This window comes from Kogia breviceps, chromosome 1, assembly GCF_026419965.1.
Source record: "Kogia breviceps isolate mKogBre1 chromosome 1, mKogBre1 haplotype 1, whole genome shotgun sequence".
NCBI classification, from domain to species: Eukaryota; Metazoa; Chordata; class Mammalia; order Artiodactyla; family Physeteridae; genus Kogia; species Kogia breviceps.
Window position 1 is genome coordinate 81630072 of NC_081310.1, and position 20335 is coordinate 81650406.

Genomic DNA, 20335 nt, shown 5'->3' on the forward strand with positions numbered 1-20335 from the left:
GAGGCTGCTGATAGCAAGAGCAGAAGCTCCAAGAAAAAGTTCCAAAAGCTATTCCAGGGAGATTAGAATGGACATTTCCCTGATGGGGCATAACCCAAGGAGATATTTCACAACCCATCCCCTATATCCCAGTAAAAACAAATTCACAAGAAAAAAAAAAAGAGTTAATTGCAGTTATAAGTTCTAGCATCCTACAGGATAACATAAAACTAGGAACCAGGGCGCCTGAGTCTGATCCTGCCTGCAAGCTCTCTCTATCCCCAGTGCCTGGCACATAGTAGGCCCTTTAAATGTCAGTTTAGTAAATTAATGTTACCAGACAAAGGAGGGAAACTGCAAATCAGAACCAAGTTTCAGATCGAGGGCATTCAAAAACATAGTCTGAACCCCATCATGGCTCACCGAGCTTCACCTACTCTCACGCATGGACTCACATCTGAAGTCTGGAGCACGAAGGGGAAGTGAAGGAGGAGTAATAAGTCCCTACTGAAGTCCGACTGAAGAGACAGCCAGGAGGAAAGAGGATAACATTAAGACTAGAGTTACTTTGAGAAAGAAAGATTTATTTATGAAATCAAGGAAAATTTCAGGGCGTGGGGGTGTTGGGGTAACAGTTTATGGGGTTGTATAGAGGGAGATTGTTTAGGAAGACCAGGGGCTGGAGAAGGTTCCACTTCTGTGTCATCATTAACATCCCTGACCATTCCCACAGCTCAACCATCCTGGAATCAGCTTCCAGGAGCTCCAGAGGAGGCCAAGGGCCTGGCTTCCATTACCAGAGCTGTTTCCTGACTCATACTTGAACTTAGCAAAATGATCTCCCCCTCTCTGGACCCTTCTCTCAGCAGTTTCTTCATTCTTCCCACCCCACACTGCATATATAACAAGGAATGTAACAGTCCTTTTCTATTCTTTAACTCTAAGGGTAGAAAGGAAAAGAGAGGTTGTTCCCCTTAACAGAAATGACTTGGACAGTTTGATGCTCTTCTGGCAGCTGCACCCTTCTTTTTCCCCATCAATTCCTCCTCTCTTCATTCTCCCAACCTTAAAGCAGTTTTGTGCCCATCTACATAAACCCCGAAGCTGACCCTCATCTTCTTTAGGACCTAATCTACATAGCTGCTCCTTTCCTGGCCAGACCCTGGAGCGAGGCTCTGCAGCCCTCCAGTGGCCCCCTGTCTTCCACGACCGCCCCTCGCCACTCTTCTCTCAGCCCAGTCAGTCTCTACTGCCAAACCGCTGCCGCCTGACCCAGCATAACCCAGCAGGGGGCGGGCTGTGAGAAGGAACTGGGAGGGATCAGTGTGGCGGCCACCAAACCTCAATTCCAGATTTTGGAGGAACTCACTTGCCTCACTCTCACCTAGCAGTCTGGCTGGTGGAGGGGCAGGAAAGGGAGGAGACCCAGGGGAAGTGGCCCAGTGAGATACATTTTTTCAGTCTGAGAACAGAACTGGGGGGAAGAAGCCAAAGCTGCATATCCCTTCTTCCCTCTTCCAGGAATCAGACTTTTCATCCCTCTTTGCACCTGGGGCAAAGAACACTGACTACATAAGACCATGCACCTCAAATCTAGACACATGGTTTAACACATGATAGAATATTTTAGATTGTACATCTTGAAGAAAATCTAGGTCTCTCCATCTATCCTTCTTAAAAAAGATAGTGGACTGAGGAGTCCCAAGGTAGAGAAAAAAGATTAGAGGTGTGTCCGTCAGTAAGAAGCAGATTTGAGAAAGAGAAAGGAAGAATATCAATCTCCATTTTTACAGAGGGCTGTTTTCCAAACTGTGAGAATGCTGTTTTTCAAACTGGGTCTTGACCCATTAGTGGATGTATTATAACCAATATTTTTTGATGGAATATAGAACAGAATAGAAATAGTAAGGGTAAATATTATTTCAGGTATGTACACACAGGATGTAAAATGTATTTGTTACTATGGATCATAATCAAAGTTTGAAAGCAGCTAACTTATGGGGCCATTTGTGATCAAAAAGGAATGAAAAAGATTCCTTCCCCCATGCCCCTTTAGGCAGAAAAAACAATGACACCCAACATCATCCTGCCTTCTGCTTTATTCTCCACAGAGCTGGCTTCCATCCACACCTCCTCTGATCTCATCCATGCTGATTCCAAGGTTCAGGTGCTCAGGTCTGGGGTCCATAACGTCAGGTGAAGCCCCACCCACACACCCATAATGGCCAGCCCACCACCCACCACAGCCTGTTGGAGGCTCTGGCAACCAGGGGTGCTCTATTCCCTGAAAGAAGAAATTCAAGGATGAAATGCACACACTTCTGTACCCTCAGTCTCCTCCCACTCATGCCAAGATGCTAAAGATGATCCTCATCTATCTGGACTGGAGAAGATGGCTGCCTGCATAGGGGCAGGGAGAAGGATGGAGGATGACTACACTTTGAATGAGTGGTGTGGGAGTGAAGGAGAGATTCTGGAGTCTGTAGAGTCCCACACTAGGAAACACCTGTGTACCACTATCCCACCATCATTTATCTTTCACTGGTATCTCTCTACCCCAGACCTTAGGAGAGTCATTCAACTCCTCTTTTCTGTCTCCATCTCATAAGTCAGACCCCCTCAGTCTACCTGCTCACTGATTCCTGACTCCACCCAGTGGCTCCCCATATCATGTCTTCTCAATTGATCTCACCTCAAATGCTCTATGCCCCACAGGACTCCCTAGTGTCAGCTACCATATGGGGCAAAAGGAGACTCCAGTTTCTATCCTTAAGCCTCCTTTCTCCCAAGCTCCTTCCCTCATCACCCTCAAACCACAACTCACAACAGAGAGATCCCATATTCTTCAGGGCACAGGATGCCTCAGTCCTCCTGGATGCTGAGGATTCGCAGTAGGATACTGTACACATCCTGTTCCATGTAGCCCTGTAGGCAGCATGAAAGAAACAAAAGGAGATGAAAAAAAAAGGAAATGAGGGGCTTCCCTGGTGGCGCAGTGGTTGAGAGTCCGCCTGCCGATGCAGGGGACACGGGTTCGTGCCCCGGTCCGGGAAGATCCCACATGCCACGGAGCGGCTGGGCCCGTGAGCCATGGCCGCTGGGCCTGAGCGTCCGGAGCCTGTGCTCCGCAACGGGAGAGGCCACAGCAGTGAGAGGCCCGCGTACCGGAAAAAAAAAAAAAAAAAAAGAAATGAGAGAGACAGGAAAGGGAGAGTTTCTATGGTAGAGTAGGATGCTACTTACTAACTACGTGCCCTCACTTATACTACTTAACTTCTCAATAGCTGTTTCCTAATCTTTACAAGGAAGATAATCATGCCGACTTTGTAGATCTGCTGTGAAGGTTACAACTGTGAATATGGAGCAAAGCACCGGGTACAGAATAAGTGTTCGATTCTTTGTAGTTATTATTATTCCTAATAAAGGAGTGAGCCACCCACCTCTTCTTCCTTGTCGAGGGATAAGCTGGCTCAGGAGGACACTGAGAAGGGGCATAGGGGACAGGAAAAAGCCTTACAGTCACTCAGGGAATTGAAATGGAGGGGCAAACACCTCTCCCCCTCACATTCAAGCATAACTTCTCTCAATCTGCCTAATGAGATCCAGAAACCTGGTACTGGGACATCTAAAGTCCAGCTTCCTGAGAGACAAGTCTGTGCAGGTAAGAGAAGGGATGCCAAATGCAGTGCTCCCTGGCCAGCTCTCTGCCTCCACCTGCCCCCAGGCTCACCTGAGCAGCATTCAGCAGATGATTCCTATAGGTGGAGATGATCTCTTCGTGGTTCTTCTGGGAATCCTGGGAGTGTGCATCAATGGGAAGTCATGTGCCCAGCCTCGCACACTCACACTCATCCCCCAGGCATGAGGAACAATGAAGTGAAGTGCTCAGCTGTGCCAGGTAGGCTCCCTTGGCACATCGCTGGCTCGGCCTAGACCACTGCCTGGCCAGGCCTCTGGAATCCCCAGAATCTCTCCCACAGGTACATCACGTCCACTGTGCGCCCTCTTCTCTAGCAGTGTCCATTCCCCTGAGGGCCAGACATACCTGCAGCTGTCGGGCAAGGTGAGCATTTTCTCCCCGAACTGCTAGAATCTCCTCTGAAAGCTGCTCCAGCTTCTTCAACAATTCCTTGATCTGAGGTCAAAAGGAAAGAAAAGGAACCAATGAAGCCCCAGTCATTTCCCACCCCAATACCACCCAAAGTCAAGGTGAGTTTCCTTTTATTGGGTATTTAATATCTGTCAGATATTTTTACATACATTGTCTCACTTAATAGTCAAAACAGCTCTTCTTCTGTTCTGAGAAGAACAATCCTTCTCTGAGGGAAGTATTATTATTCACATTTTGTAGATAAGGTGCCTGAGTTAAGTAATTTGTCAAAATCATACAGCTAATAAGTGATGAAATCATAATTTGAACCAAGATCTCTTTGAATTCATGGGCCACACTCTTAACTCTGTACTGGATCCTGACCTACTTTGGCCTACTGACCACTGAGGAAAACGGAGATGAGTTTCTGTGGTTTGTGAGACTGAGGTACAAATGCAGTTAACGATAACCAGCAGTAATAGGAATAGTGGTAGTTGGAATAATAAAACTAGCTAACTTCTACTGAGTACTAGCCATTTGCCAAAGACAGTCCTATTTTAAATATAATGTCTTATTTAATGTAATCCTCACAACAACTGTTATTATCTGCATTTTATAGATGAGAAAACTGAGGCTTAGATAACTCACCCAAGATCAATCAGTTTTGGTTTTTTGTTTTTTTGTTTTAGCCACACCGTGCAGCTTGTGGGATCTTAGTTCCCCGACCAGGGATCAAACCCAGGCTGCCTGCAGTGGAAGCCAGGAGTCCTAACCACTGGACCACCAGGGAATTCCCAATCAGTTCATTTTGAAATTGAAATTCAAATGCAGACAATCTCAGTTCTGAGCCCACCACACTATTTTCTTTTGCTCATTTGTCTACTTTTATCTTCCCCTTCAACACCAACAGAAAATTCCTTTCTTTAATTAGCCCCACCCCACACTGATTCCTATTCTGTATAACGTTCCTTCTATTTTTATGTCCTTTATAGTCCATAAAATGTATACTCCCTATATTTTTTAATCCTTCTAAATTTGATCATGTACACAAACTTTGATAAGTCTGAATTCACTCACTGCACAGGTAGTTCTACAACTACTAAATTCATTTGTAAATTGATGTTTTCGAATTTGTAGAACATGTCTGTCGGAAGCCTGTAGACTTATATTCACTTTTGGAACAATCATTAGGAAACTCGGGTATCTAACACAATGGTTTTCAAACTTTTGTTTTTCTCTGCGTTGGCACCCTCTTTGCCAATGGAAATCTTTTGTAGAGCCCACTCTGACTGAAGTGGGAGGGGAGAAAGGGACTACAGTCTAGTCTACTTCTCCTAACCCGTCAGCAACCCCTAGCCCAGGCACCTCCTCAGAACCCTAGCAAAACCACAGCGACTCACCACAGCATCCGCTGTCTTCGCAGGCTAATACACTACCTAAGTCAAAATGCCAATTAAACCATAGTACCCCAATGGCGGTAGCCCTGACCACACTGCTTCTGAACCCTGCGTCCCAAATTCTAGTACCTAAGCCCCCCTTCTCTCTTGTATTTATAACTTACCTCACCTCCAATCTCAACCCCAGACCCCCTCAGACCCAGGAGAACATAGTGTGGTCCTTGCAAAAGACTGGTGTTCTGTTTGGGGTATTAATCGGACGAACCAAAGATAGATTCCGGTCAGCCAACCCTAAACACACAGAAACCTGCCCTGATGCTTCCTCCGGCTGCTTGGTCTGCTCACCTTGGCCTCCTTGTCCCGGCCAGCCCCGATGAGATGCTCCACCTTCTCTTTCAGCAGCTCCGCCGTTTTCTCCAACTGCTCGGAGCGCCCGCGCAGCTCGCTGGCCTGGCGCTCTTGCCCCGCCGCGCGCGCGGCCAGGTCCCCGCTCCTGCGCCGCTCCTCGGCCACCGCCTCCCGCAGCCGCCCCATCTCCCGGCAGGCCGTGTTATACTTTTCCAGCAGGGCCTTTAGCTCCCGGCCCCAAGCCCGGGCCTGGGCCACCAGTGAGCCCCGAGTTTGCTCGTGCTGCCGCAGACTGGCCGCCTCCCGGGCCCTCAGCTCAGCCACCTCCTCCGTGGCTTGGTAGAGCAGCTGCTTCAGCTTCCTGATCTCCTGGCTCTTCCCGCTCATCCTGGCCTGAACCGCCCGCAGCTCTTCCTCCAGCTTCTCCAGGTCTTGCTCCAGGGCTTCAACCTGGGGGGACGCTGAGGCCTCTGAGGAGGCGTCCAGTTCCCCACATCGGGCAGGGGAGCCCCGCAGCTGCTGGTTTTCCTCTTCTAGCCGAGCCAGCACGTGCTGGGCCTCGCGGTGCCTGGCCACCAGGGCGCTGACGCAGGCCTGCAGCTCCTCCAGGGGCTCAGCCGCTGGGCACCGTGCACTCCCCCTACCCACCAGGTCTGGGGGCAAGCAATCCCACAGCCCCCGGAGGCCTCTGCTCTGGGAGGCCAGGCGCTTCCGCAACTTCTCGGTGGCCTCCTTCTCCAGGGCCAGTTCATCTGTCAGCAGCCCCATGCTCCACCGCAACTGCTGTAGCTGGACCTGCGCCTCAGGCTTGGGCACGCACTCCCGCTGCAGCCGCTGGTTCAGGGCTGGCAGCTCCCTCTGCAACCACTGCCGCTCCTGGCCCAGCTCCCGCAACTCCTCCAGCAAGATACTGTCGCTCAGCCTCAGTGCTGACACCTCCTTCTCCAGCTGTCCCTCTGCCAGGCCCCCTCCTGGCATCTGTTCCCCTCCAGGGGTCCCTAGAGGCTCTCCCCAGGCCCCAGGAGCCCCTTCCTCCTTCCCTTCACCCTCTTTGGTGATGGCCCCTGGGCCTGCCTTTGGGACTCCCTCTCTGGGCTCCTGGGCAGGGGCCTCAGGTTTCATCTGTAATCCTGCTTTTGCCTGATCCAGCCTCACCAGCACCCGCTCCAACCTGGCCTCCATCTTCTCCCAGGCTGCTGTCGCAGCCTCAGCCCGGGACGTCCCCAGAGCTCCCTCCAGGTCTGGTCTTGATAAAGCCCCCCGGGCTGCATCCTTTTCTCGCCACACCGCAGCCAGTTCCTCCCCCAGCTGTAGCAGGAGCTGGTTCATGGCTGCTGTGCTCACTGGTTCAGCCACTGTGCCTGTTGGTTCAGCCCCTGGGGCCTGGGGCCTCACCTTCTGGCCAGCATGCAGCTGGTCAGTATGATCAGGGCCAAGGGCCTTCCCACCACTGGTGGTCGGTTGCTGTCCTGTGGATTTCCCAATGGTCTCAGACCTTGGGTTCTGGGGTGGCTCCTGTTCTTCTGGTTGGGACCTTCCATGAGCTTCATACTGGATCACCCCTCCAGCTGAATCCTCAGCCTTCTTGGAAGCGAATACTGGCTTTGCTGCAGCTGCAGCTGCTGCCTGTTGCTGCTTCTTTAGCTCTTGTATGCACTTAGCCAGCAGGTCGAGGGTACAACCCTGCTCCATGCCATCTCCTCCAGGCCGGAGACTAGAGCCCTGGTCTCCTGGAGCTCCAGGCTCTTGCGATAGGAGGAGCCCCAGCTCCCGAACCTGCTCTTGAATCTGGTTCTCCAGGCCCAGATAAGCTGCAGATTGAGCCTTACACCCTTCCGTATTTCGCAGCAGCTCCTGTTCCAACTGGGAGACTTTGCTTTGCTCCTCTTCATACTTCCGCTTCCACTCCTCTGAACATGGATCTTCATACTCTTCTTCCTCCTGCTCCTCCTCAGGCTCTGCTCTCCATGGGCTCTTAGGTGGAGAACCCACCTGAGGCTCAGATGGAGAGGCCTATGGAGAAAAAGGAACCGTGAAGTAAACCCAGGCAGCTAGCCCAAGAGGGCCTTTCTTCTCTTAGACTGTCTCGATGCCCCGGTGATCACTGCCTGGGAGATATCCCAGCGGGAAAGCCTGGGGTGAGTCAGAAGCAAAAGGAGAAGGCACTTAGGGTCTTACCTGGGATGCAAGATCTGGGTGTTGAACTAACCCCTGACCTATATGAAAAGACATGGGGAAAATGAGAGAGGAGACAGGGCCCACGTGCTTCTAGCTCACACTTTGCCTTCAACAGACTTTCTCTGAAAGGAGTGACCCCTCAGTGTTAATCCTTTACCACGCATGTCGAATAGGGAAAGCTATCCCTATTTGATGGATCCCTAGCTGTCCAGCAACCTTCGTTTCCTATCTCAGAGATATGCCAGCTCATTCATTTCATTCACTCACTTATTTATTGGACACTGTGCCAGGCACTGTTATAGGCACCAGGACCTCAATGGTAAGCAAAACAGAGATGGCCTATCGTCTGACGGGGTTACAGTCTAGTAGGGGAGAGAGAGAGACTGACCATCAAATCACATAAATAGATGTACAATTGCAACTCATAAATGCTAGCAATAGTACTAGCCAGAGTTGCCTTCAGTGAGAGACAAGGCTGCTTTGTAGAATTTTGTGACTGTGCTTTTGGGAATTTGGAGTCATCTCGTATCAGCAGCAGTAAATAAGTAAACTCGCAACTAAAGTGACAATTATTGTTGCCATGGAAACAAATGGGATTCTAAGATGCTTCTCTGATTCTAAGGCTATCGAGGAGCATCTTGAAGTTACAAAAGGGTATTGGCTTTACCTCCCTGCCCCTGCCGGTTCAGGGCCTGCCGCAGCAGCCTCCACAGCATCTTGTCTTGTGTGCGTAGAGCATAATGCAAAGCATCATGCCCCGTGCTGTCCACCGCCCCTGCATCTGCTCCATAGCTCAGAAGCAGTTCAGCTGTCTCAGTGCTGCCTTTTTCACAGGCCAGGATCAGAGCCGATCTATGGGTTGGGACAAATCTGAGCATAAGCTTTTCTCATGGAACCCAGGAGTCCTGGTTTCAAAAAATCCACTCACAAGGTCAGCTCTCACTTAGTGTGGTCAGGAGAACCACAGACCAACACCAGCCAGTGACAAAGCATGAGGCCAGACCAGAACTTTTCAAATGTCATTCCTTGGAGCTGTAGCATCAGAAAGCAGGGGGCCAGTTGGAAGGGCTCCACTTCCATCTGCTTTATATACTGAGGTTCTGCATAAATTCTTTACTGGGGAAAAAGTATTCCATTGCTTAGAAGATAGTTCGAAAACCAGTAAATTAAACTAGTGGACCCAGAGGTATTGATTCTACTTCCAGAGTCACCTATGCTAGGAAGATGGCAGTGTCAGCAACAGAATAGGAAAGTATAAGGAAAATGTTCTCAACTCACCAAGAGGAAAACAGTGAAGCAACAAGCAGTGCTCTTCTGAACCACCACTGAGAAGGAGAGAGGTTTCCAAGAAAACAGAGACCAACCTGCCTTCTTCCCCAATACACACACACACACACACACACACACACACACACACACACACACACACACACACACACACACACACACTTTGCCCAGTGGCTCCTTTCTAGATTGGTCAGGGTCGGGATTTGGGGTGGGAAGACGGGAAAGGCTCACTTGTCATTCTTGTCAGTGACATTAACCCGGGCGCCTCTCTGCAGTAGCTGTGAGCAGATAGCTGCGTGACCACCCAGCGAGGCAATCATCAGGGGTGTACGTCCGTCCTGCACAGATTGTGGGAAGGGGGTTTACGAGGAGCCGGGGGAACCAGGGCTTTGACACAACGCAACCAACTCCCCTGTTCCCGCACCTCTCCAGGAAAAAGCCCCAATCCTGGGGCTAAATACTCCTTCTCAGAGGGTTAGAAGCTCTCCAGAAGATAAGCCTTAACCTCTCTGTGTGGAAGAGGAGGAGGGGCATGGGGAGAAGGAAGAGGAGGTGGCGCTACACAACCCCTGGTCGTGGAACTTGGCTAATTAATTTCAGAGAAAGCAGCAGCCTCCCCATGTAGGCCCCTGCCCAGCTGACACTCACATTATCCAGGACATCCAGGAAGGCTTTGTGATCACACAGGAGAAGCACACTTGAGGCACAGCCAGAGAAGGCTATGGAGGGTTGTGAGATGATCGGGTTAAGGGGAAGCAGGAAGGACACCTAGTCAGACCATGACGCAGCATCCCCTCCGACCATTTCAGCAGTCTGCTCTGGCCTGCCCTTCCCACCAAATGTTATCCCCCCCTCCCTCCCCACCCTCTGGTCCCTGCAGCCCTGTTTCCCACCAGTCCCCTGGCACACACCTGCCCAGTGCAATGGACAACGATTCTCCACATCTACGGCATCTTCATTGGCACCATGCTGCAAACAGCCACAGAGGGAAGCAGCATGGAACATGGTGTTAACATTCTCATCCCATACCCCCTGTTGGGTTGCCGGCTTTCACAGTACTGTGGGGAGTGTCAGGAGGACCATGACTTTGGCTAACTACTAGGCAAGTCCAATTTATTCCTTGCAGATGATAGGCAGCCTTGAATTTCAGCCCTGATTCATAAACCTAGGGCCTAAGAAAAATCATATTATAGGTAAATAAACATGTTAGGGAAAATGACACCTGAGTCTATGTCTGGTATTTTAGGATCATAATTGGGAAACTTGGAAAGGGCCAGGAGGAACAAAGCAGAATATCCATTTGCAGAATGGCTTGTTGAACTGTGCCTTGGAACTTTGGGAGACTTATTTCTGAATTGTCCACATGTCATTTCACATGTCTATTTCTCTTTGTACTCCTACATCACAAACTCCTCAAAACAGACGCAGGCTTTGGGTTTAACGTGAACCCCTCTGCCATCCTTCCTTCCGCCTGTTCATCATCACAGCAGTTAGTCTCTGCAGTGCCTCTGCCAGTGGCTGAGCTCAGTACATGCATATTGACTGATTGGCAGTCAGTCCCTGGCAACACTGCTTTATGACATGCCCTCGAGGGCAGCATTAAGCAGGGTGCCTGCACATACCAGGTGTTAAATAAATGTTGGCGAACTAATGAATAAGTGATTACTAGCTCTCTTATTGGGGGTGAGAGGGGTACATTTGACCAAATATTGCTGGTGAGTACAAAACAGAGTAAGGAGTCTCTGGGTCCTCTTCTTCCTTTCACAGGAGTAGTATCAGGAGTTGCTCTTACCTGCAGCAGGACCTTGACACATTGTGGCTGGCAGGAAATGGTGGCCAAGTGCAGTGCGGTGCTCCCTGGAAAGCGAAAGAAGGGGAGAGGGAGGGTGGGTGGCCCCATGCATACCGATGACTCACAGGGAGGGAAGGCAAGAGACGCACGTATAATCAGAGGGAGATTAGAGAGAGAGGCTCTCAGCCACAAGGGGCCAGAAATTCCTGTTCCTCAAGTGCCTGGTACCTGCGGTGGAGGTGGGAATGGGGGTGAGATAGGCCCAGCTTGCAGGGAGAGAACCCCTGGAAGGACACTGGCCAGAACTTATGAGGAGAGAAGCAGGAGGGCTACAGTTGGAACCTCCAGCAGGGCCCAGCACTGGCCCCCCACCCCCCGACTGCTGCTGTAAAGGGAAAAGCAAGCAGCATGACCCAGTGCTTTAGTCTAACTCACCATCCTCATTCTTGCTGTTGATGTCAGCCCCATTTGCAAGTAGTATAGTCAGACATTCTGTCAGGCCTTTGGAGGCTGCCAGATGAAACCTGCCAGGATCAACGCAAGGATGAAGGGACCAGGGGATGAGGAATGGGAGAACCTTAATAAGCACCGCCTACTAAGCTCCGTCACCCGGGAGCCAATCCCAAAAGCAGAGAGAGAAGCTCCCGTAGCCTGACTTTCTGAGAAAGACAAGCCTATATAAATGGCCTACCATTAAAACTTCAGAGGAGGCTGGGAGCAAAGGTAAAAATAAGAGCTACAGGTCTCAAGCAATCTCAGAGTACTGTAGGGGTGTCCAGGGAACACATAATTACCTGTAACTCGGCACAGGACACATAGCAGACTGGAAGTGTCACAGGGTGGGCCAGAGCAGAGGGCTGGACATTTGCAGGCTGACTTGGGAAGAGACAAGGGCTAATATCCCTCTTGTCCTAATCACTCCTTCCAGCCACATGACTCTCATGGCCACCACTGCACTCCTAAGTGCTCAAGCATACACAACCTCCTATCTGTACAATGAAGAAAAACTCTATTTAGTGTATGTTTCAGTTTTCCATTTGTTTCATGGGTTTTATGTCCTTTTTTGGTCAATTCTGTTGATGTGAGTCGTGAGGTGTGTGGACCTCAGGGACAATATCTTCTTCCCCCACTTTGTACCGCACTTGATATATAGCAAAGATTTATTGATATACTTGCTAATTAAGACAAAAAAGGGCTCTGACGTTGTAGGCATTTCCTGGTCTTACATCGTAGTGGGGTTTGGGGTTTTTAAAGAGAACCACATACCAAGGGTGGGGATCAAGAAGGCTTACTTACGGGGACTGGCCGTTCGAGTCTAGCTTGGTGGGTCGGGCAGATTTCCTGGAGGCGAGGGCAGCCACGCATCCCACGTCCCCCTGCTGCACTGCCTCCAGAAGCTTCTGATCACGGCGGTTCCATCTCTCCACCTGGTCCAGAGCCACAGATTGTGTGAATATAAGAGGTGGGAGTAGAGTGGAAAAAGGAAAGAAGAACATGGTTAGGATGCCAAGCAAGGGAAAAGGGACATACCTGAGATCCTTTCAATGTTCCACAAGTCACTCAGTCTAGATCATTTAGTCCTTCTAGGTGGGCCAGTTAAATAGTCACCAACTCATATGCCACTGGGGACTACTGCCCATTATTGCCAGCCCTGGACCAAAAGGTGCTTGGACTACTGAATTAAAAATCATTTTTGAGGACTGAATGCATAGTATTTCAAATGTCTTTTTATCAGCATTATGATTATTGTTGTTAGGTGCACAACCTCCTAGCAATCGTAGCCATGACTCCTTTCCCTTTTGCTCTTTAGGTCTTGCTGGAGCAAACTGAACCAAACTGACCACTCTGGACTGGGTTCACCTTGCTTCTCAATGCCCCGTGCTCCTCTGTTTCTTTGTTCTCAGATATTTGAGAAGTCAAGCCACCTAGCTTTGGGTCATAGCTAGGAGTCCAAATACCTATCCATAGCATCTCTACCCATTAGCTTTGGGGCCCAAAACTAGGAGGAGAAGCACAGAGTTTTCAGTTTTCCCTTCTCATACCTAAGCCCTCTGGCTAGTCCTTTTTCCCCTTCCATGGCAACAACAACCAAATGGCAAAGACAGGTCTCTAGCTAGGCCTGAGGAGGCAGCTCCCCTCCTCCACCCTTCCCTCCCTCCTCATTTTCCTGGCAGGGAGCAGCTGTCCCAGACAACAGCCATACCTGGGCACGCATTGTTCTACCATGCCAGCTTGACTTGTTCAGGTGGTGGGGTAATTACAATAATTGAAGTATCACAGGACATGAAAGAGCTGTGTAAAAACACCCAGAGCTGAAAGCACAGAAAAGCCTGGTTTGGTCCAGAGAGGAAAGGAAAGGAAAGGAAGAAAGAATGCAAAAATCTGTGGAATGGTGAAAAGGGCCCTAGGTGAATATTTGTCAGCAGGCCTAAATTCACTGCCTGGTTCAGCTACTTCAGTAATTCACATACTTCAGCTATGTGACCTAGAGTAAGCCATTGAACACCTCTAATCTGTTTCCTCATCTATAAAATGTGGAAAATAATAATTACCTCATCATGCTGTATTAAATGAGCTAACGTATATAAAATCTCTCTGTAGGGTTTCCCTCATGGAGCAGTGGTTGAGAGTCCACCTAACGAGGCAGGGAACACGGGTTCGTGCCCCGGTCTGGGAAGATCCCACATGCCGCGGAGCGGCTGGGCCCGTGAGCCTTGGCCGCTGAGCCCGCGCTTCCGGAGCCTGTGCTCCACAACGGGAGAGGCCACAACAGTGAGAGGCCCGTGTATTGGAAAAAAAACAAAAAACCAAAAAAAAACTCTGTAAAAAGCTATACAAGTCTATAGCATCTTTATAAAAAAACAGGAAGCAGTGGGGGACTGGTGGCGGCACATTGCATTTTATGAGGCGTAATTGCAACAAGAAGAGGCTATAGGAGAAGGTGGGGGGAAAAGGGGTCTATGGAAGCCAACTCATTTTCAGATACATAGCCCGGGCAAATTATTAATCAAGAACAGGAAAGACTTTAAATGACTAAACCATAAAATTTTCTAAGGTAGATGGATTCTGAGGTAATACTCATGAGGTAATTCCTCGTAGCCTTTTTAAGTGCTATTTCAATTACCCTCTCAACATCCTTGGAAAGCAGTTAGGGCTGATATTATTTTATCTAGTTGACAGAGAAGAAACTGAAGCACACAGAGGTTAGATAACTGTCCAGGGTCACACCACAAAATAGTGGTAAAATTGAGATTAGAACCCAGGCCATCAGATGCCCTATTCTATTTCTCACCACCAGGCCATTTACTATGGAGCTATGGAAGGTTAACTTATTTTCAAATAAACAGTCTAAGACCGCCTCCAGGGTAAAGCCACCCACCTTCAGACACTACTCTGTACAAGAAGAGTCGCCAAACAGGTTAATTCTCAAAGGACATAATAAGCAAAATGACTGCTCCACATACCAACAGACTGAGATGTAATAACACGTTATCCAATGCCCCCTGGGGGGCCATATCACCCTCAGAAAAAGCAGACAGCTAGAACTACACCTCCACACAGGACACCACCATCAGCTGACCTCAATCTGAAGTTCTCTGTTTAAAATCCTGATTCTAACACTTTCTATCCTTGTGAATTGAGGCATGTAACAACTTCTTTGAACCTCAGTTTGCTAATAAAATAACACTATATAAAGCACCTAGCACTGTCTGTCATGTAGTAGGTACACAATAAATGTTAGTCCTAATCCCCATCCTTCCTAGCCTTGCTTGGCACATTTTGGGTGTTCCTGGGCTCAGAATTCTCCATCCAGGGGAGTGGGAGGAAGGGATCTTGATCATATCGGGTAATGTATGCCAGTCAAGCTGTATAGATGGTAAAGGTGCTTCTTAGCAAGGTAGATAATTCTCTTTCCAGCTAGATAGTTCTAAATGAACCCAATTTACTTCCTATAATCTTGTTATACCAAGAAGAATTTAGAATAGGTAGAAATTCTTCACAGCCAAACCTCCACAGAGCTAGGGTGAAGAAGAACTTCCCTGGCAGTCCAGTGGTTAAGACTCTACACTCCCAATGCAGGGGGCACGGGGTTCAATCCCTGGTAGGGGAACTAAGATCCCGCATGGCCACATGGCACGTACAAAAAAAAAAGAACAGAGGGATGCTTCCGAATTCCAAGATCCAGTCTATTGTTCACCCCAGCACCTTGGGAAAGAGGATAACCATCACAGCCTCAAGGGAGCAATCACCAAATTAATCAGCAGACTCAAAACAAGGATAAGCTTTGTATCTCCTGTAGGATTGGGGGGGGGCGTGGCTTTGTAGACGTAATTGCAGCCTCTCCTTATCTCTGGCCAGTGTGTCTATGACCATCCTATCAAGATGGAACACACCATCAGTAGAGAGAGAAACAGCAGAGAGAGTGGCTACCTCTGTAGGACAGGTGAATGGAAATGGAAATGCTGCCCTGGAGGAACCAGGAGCTGTCTCTCAATTTTTAAAATGCAGTTGACATTCCTCTAAGCTGATCCAGTGCCTGCTGTTTAAAGCTATTTTCTGACTTACTTCCTATATAGGCAGAGTAAGCTGCCTATGTAAGACACCCTCAAAGGTATCCTCTACTTGACTAGATCAAAATGAGATTATAGGAGCTGGCTTTTGTTTGTTTGTTTCTTAAACTTCCTATACGTATTCTAGATGACTTAGATTAATTTTTAAATGATCACAGATCTTTCAGTCCTTATCTCAATCTGAGGGTGCAATTTGGATCCAGGGGTGGGAGCAGGGATGGAAAGGGGCAATCTTCTGCCACGACTGGGAAGCCAGGCTTTGGAAGTGGTCAGGAAGGCTGTCACACTATTTCTCTGACAAACTGGTTCAGAGCGGTTAGCCACCCAGTGAGTGGAGGAATTTATCATGAGAAGTGTGGGGAAGTTTCAAGAGGAAACAATTTACATCTTAAACTGGTCTGTTTTCAATCTCGTTGGGTCCATACCCTGACTGAGGAAACAGTTTTCTTTCCAGCTAAGTAGTTCTAAATCCACCTAATTTACTACCTATAATCTTGTACTAAGAAGAGTTTAGAATGGGTAGAAATTCTTCAAGGCCAAACTTCTGTAGAGCTGGAATGAAGAAGGACAGAGGAATGCTTTAAAATTCCAACATTCAGCCCATTGTTCATCCCAGCATCCTGGAAGGTAGGCATTGACCAACAATTGGAGAATCGGGATGAATGAGATAGTTTCCGGATTCCTAAGGAGCAGGCAGACTCCACAAACCTGAAAGGGCAGGGCAGTGTGGAGGACTTTCAGTAACTAAGGTAGAGTCCATGTGAATAAGAAAATCATCCTGAGTTAAGACATTCTGGCTAGGCTCAGTTTCTGGTACCTTTAGTAGTCATTCAGTAACTGCCTTTTGATTGGTTGATTAATGTGTGGAAACTAAGTGGGGAAGCAAACGTTAAGTGGGATGAGAACAGGCCTCAACAGAGTTCCTACTCTTGCCTCGTAGGTCACTTCCAGGCTTCTGTGGCCTGCCCATGCAGAGTGAGCTGAGCATTTCTCACGTTTGCTCAATGAATGACACACAAAGTCAAGTTAGGCTAAGCAATATTACTACAGGTAGTTGGCTACTTCACTTCAAAATGAACCGTCATCCCAGTCTCCACACAAAATTTCATCCCTAGATAGGGGGTCTCTCTGTAAGACATCTTCAGAGAAGGAGAAGCTATACCCTCCCTTAGCCACTCCCTTCTGTAGTCTTCCTCCCTGTGTTTTGTTCTGGGAGAACATGGGGAGGACAGTGACTTCTACTGGGAACTCTCAGAGTGAATCCATTTTATCCTCTTTGCCTCTCACCATTACCGTTCCCCAGCTCAGTCAAAGGAAGCAGAGAGTAAAGGCCCTAAACAACTGGGTGAGGGTCTAGAATGAAGGAAGATTCTGGGGAGAAGCAGGCAGAAGGACTTGACTGGCCCGAGAACCAGTGTGATGACCAGGCACTGCAGTAAACTGGCCAGAGTGGATTCTGCAGGCAATTTACCCATTCCTTTGGGGAGCAGCCAGGCCACTGTCCTCCTCTGGCAGTGCCTGTCAGGCTGGCCAGGCCGGACTGCAAGATTAACCCGCAGAGGGCAGGCAGAAGGAGGTCGGGGAGTTGAACAGCCACTGGACAGAGAGGAGCAGAGCTTGAAGGGGAGAACAGGAGAAGGCTTCTGCTGTCAGAGCACCGACTGGAAAGAGGTTTGGAGTGGTGTCTGGGAGCCAGTGGTGGTGATGAGAGAACGGAAGTGGAAGTAGCATGGGGTGAGATGGGGGCGAGGACAGAGAAGACTCTCTGAGGAAGGGCTAGAGGAAGGCACGGGGCTGGAAGTACTTGCTGGACTGAGAGCAAGGATTAAGCCATACAGCAGGGCAGGCTTGTGAGGACAAGGCAGGGCTGGTAAATGGGGTGTGGGGCAGTACTTGGGAGATAGAAAGGGGCTTGGGGCTGAGCAGGGGCTGGGGATAGGACAGATGCTTGAAGGTAGTTCAGTACTGGGAAACAGAGAAGTAGAGAACATAGCCTTTGCGAGGGGGCAGGGGCTGCCGGAAACATATCAGAAGTTGGGTGTGTAGATGCTTGGAGGACAAGAAAGGGCCAAGGGAAAGGACCTTGTGGGGGACAGGGTCTTGAGGAAGGCAGGGCGGGAGGGCTGCACTGCGGGAGCGGAAGAGCTAGAAAGACCGATAAAGAGAAAAGGCGACGGTGCATGGAGATGGGACTCAGGACTTCTGTCACCACAGGGCTTGGACCCCAGCCTCATGCCCATCCTCCCAGACATTGTAGCACATACCGCCACCTGTGAGCTGGAGCAGGAGAAGATGCGCTTCATGGCCGGGGCCGGGGCCACGGGGGGACGGGGACGCGCGGAGACCGAGGTCACAGGTTCCTGAACCCACCGGACTCGTCTGCCGCTGTGTACGAGAGCTGTCAAAAGCAAACCGGGACCCGCCCCAGGACCCACCCCCTTCAATCAGAGGCAAGAATCCGAGGGCTGGTCTTAAAACTCCGCCCCTGGCCCAGCCGCCCTCCGCCTTTGCGGAGGCAAAACTGCAGTCTCCGCCTGGGCTTGGTCTCAAACCTCACCCTCCCAAACCGAACCCGCCCCCAGCTCCGACCTGCTCTATCGCAAAAGGGACCCCAAGTCCCCAGACCAGGGCTCCGGCTAAAACTCCTCCCCCTACCCCGCCCCGCCCCGCCCCGCCCCGCCCCGCAGTTCCAGGCTGCGGCTCCACCCCAAGCCCCGTCTCAGCCCCGCCCCCCGGAGCGCAGCCGCCGGAGTCTCCCGGTGTGCACGCCTCTTAGCAACTGTCGCATTTAACCACTGGTGACGACGATTTGATTATATCCAGAGACGTTTGCCAACTTAATTACCTCTGCTTCCTCCCCCCATTCCGCGGCCAAAAACCCAGGCACAAAGAAGGATTTGAAGAGAGCAGTTTGGAAACGGCAGGAGATTGTAGTGCCGAGCGAAGGACTGAGCGTGGATGATGCACGACCCACCGCAACGTGAAGAAAGGGGACCAGGCCTAATATCCCAACGCACCTCTACGTTAGAAAAGGGCACAGGGAGAGGAGCGATGTTTTTTTATTCTAAGCATTCCCTTCCACAAAAATACTCACAAAACTGCCTTCACTATTTCCACTGCCCTTTAAATTCAGATTCTCAGCAATTCGTGCTTGAACAGTCAGTCTACCCGTCTCTCTTTTCTCCTCCCTTCAGCCAGAGAGAGCACACTCAAATGCATATGAAAGCCTACAGGATAAAGGTCAGAGTTCTTAACGTGGTTTACTAGGCTCATCAGGAGCTGCACTCTGCCTGTTCAAGTCTCATTTCTCACTACTTTCACAAACAGTCTAATGCTCAGGCTGCTCTAATCTACTACAATTCCCTTCCCGACTGGTGATTAATCCTCCCTGGAATGCCTCCTCTCACACTTGGTGGCCCCTCAAGACTTTTTTTTTTTTCTGTAAACTTTTAAAGTCCCTCCAACCTCACCTAAAAAAGTGTGCCTCTTGTGTGCGACACATTTATAATACTGATATGTCGTCTAGCAACCAGCTCTCTGTATTTTCCATTATATGTTTACATGTTTGTTTCCCCTACTAGACGGGGCTCTTTGATGGTAGGAGTTGCATTTTATATTATTCAAATTGCCTAGCACATATTAGGTGCTTAATGTCTGATGAGTGAATGAACAAAAGAATGAATAAAGGAACAAAGGAGCAACGATGAGAAGAAAGCAACACCTGTGTGTCTGAGGAGAGCCTGGTGTTTCTACAGTTGCTTCTCAAACTGGCTCTGCTTCAAAGGAAGAAAGAGGTAACAGGCTTTTTGAAGAATAGGTTGGGGTTAGAGAAAGTCCCATTCTGGCGCTGAGGAATAGAGAAGAGAGGGATCTCTAGGTGGAGAAAAATATTAAAAGTACTTTTTTAATCATGTGGAGAGAGAATTAGATGAACCAGTCCTCAAGGATATCCATCTCCCTTTGCAGGCTGACTGGGGAAAAAGGGGAAATCTGTCAACATAACCATTGCCTCAGTCCTTGCCCCAGAAACAAGTGTGCTGCATAAATGTTGATCAAACTATAGCCTATATGAATTGTACTAAGGGCCACCATGGATCCTCCTGCCACAAAATAACTCACCAGCTTGTCAAAGAATGCTTGTCACAGCCTAATAGGCCAGGTAACTATAACAATAGTTACCATTTATTAAGTACTTACTATATGTTCACTTTACTTGAATCATCTCATTTAGTCCTCACAACCCTAATAAGTTTAAAGTCAAGAAAGTCAAGACACTGAGAAGTTAAATCTGTTCAAGGTCAAGCAGGATTTAAGTGGTAGAGCTTAGATTTAAACCCAAGTCTGTCTTTTTTTTTTTTTTTTTTTTTGCAGTACGCGGGCCCCTCACTGCTGTGGCCTCTCCCGTTGCAGAGCACAGGCCCTGGACACGCAAGCTCAGCGGCCATAGCTCATGGGCCCGGCCGCTCTGCGGCATGTGGGATCTTCCCGGACTGGGACACGAACCCGTCCGTGTCCCCTGTATCGGCAGGCGGGCTCTCAACCACTGCGCCACCAGGGAAGCCCTGTCTTCATTCTTAACCACTGCTCTACACAGCCTTTTATCTGAGCCTCAGGGTAGTTATGACTTGCCCAAAGCCACTTAGCTCATAAATGGCAGACCTGGGATTTCAATATAGGCCTATGTGTTTACCAA

At 49.3% G+C, this 20335-nt stretch overlaps 1 protein-coding gene across 4 annotated transcripts; it reads right to left on the reverse strand.

The window, feature by feature from the left end:
* Positions 1 to 2060: 2060 nt before the first annotated feature.
* ANKRD35 (ankyrin repeat domain 35) lies at positions 2061 to 18260 on the reverse strand. Of its 4 annotated transcripts, none has more exons than XM_059070852.2 (14): positions 17907 to 18260; positions 12368 to 12498; positions 11507 to 11595; positions 11072 to 11136; positions 10191 to 10248; positions 9928 to 9998; positions 9511 to 9617; positions 8660 to 8844; positions 7993 to 8030; positions 5812 to 7827; positions 4025 to 4114; positions 3710 to 3775; positions 2804 to 2904; positions 2061 to 2263 (listed from the first exon to the last, which is right to left on the reverse strand). In XM_059070852.2, the coding sequence occupies exons 1-13, from the start codon at positions 17943 to 17945 to the stop codon at positions 2842 to 2844; spliced, it is 3018 nt and encodes a 1005-aa protein (XP_058926835.1). In that variant the 5' UTR covers positions 17946 to 18260; the 3' UTR covers positions 2061 to 2263; positions 2804 to 2841. The 4 variants fall into 4 exon arrangements, with proteins under 4 accessions (XP_058926835.1, XP_066891036.1, XP_058926841.1 ...); XM_067034935.1 differs by lacking the exon at positions 17907 to 18260 and adding an exon at positions 11866 to 11943 and having other exon boundaries at positions 12368 to 12457; XM_059070858.2 differs by lacking the exon at positions 3710 to 3775 and having other exon boundaries at positions 17907 to 18252.
* Positions 18261 to 20335: the final 2075 nt, after the last annotated feature.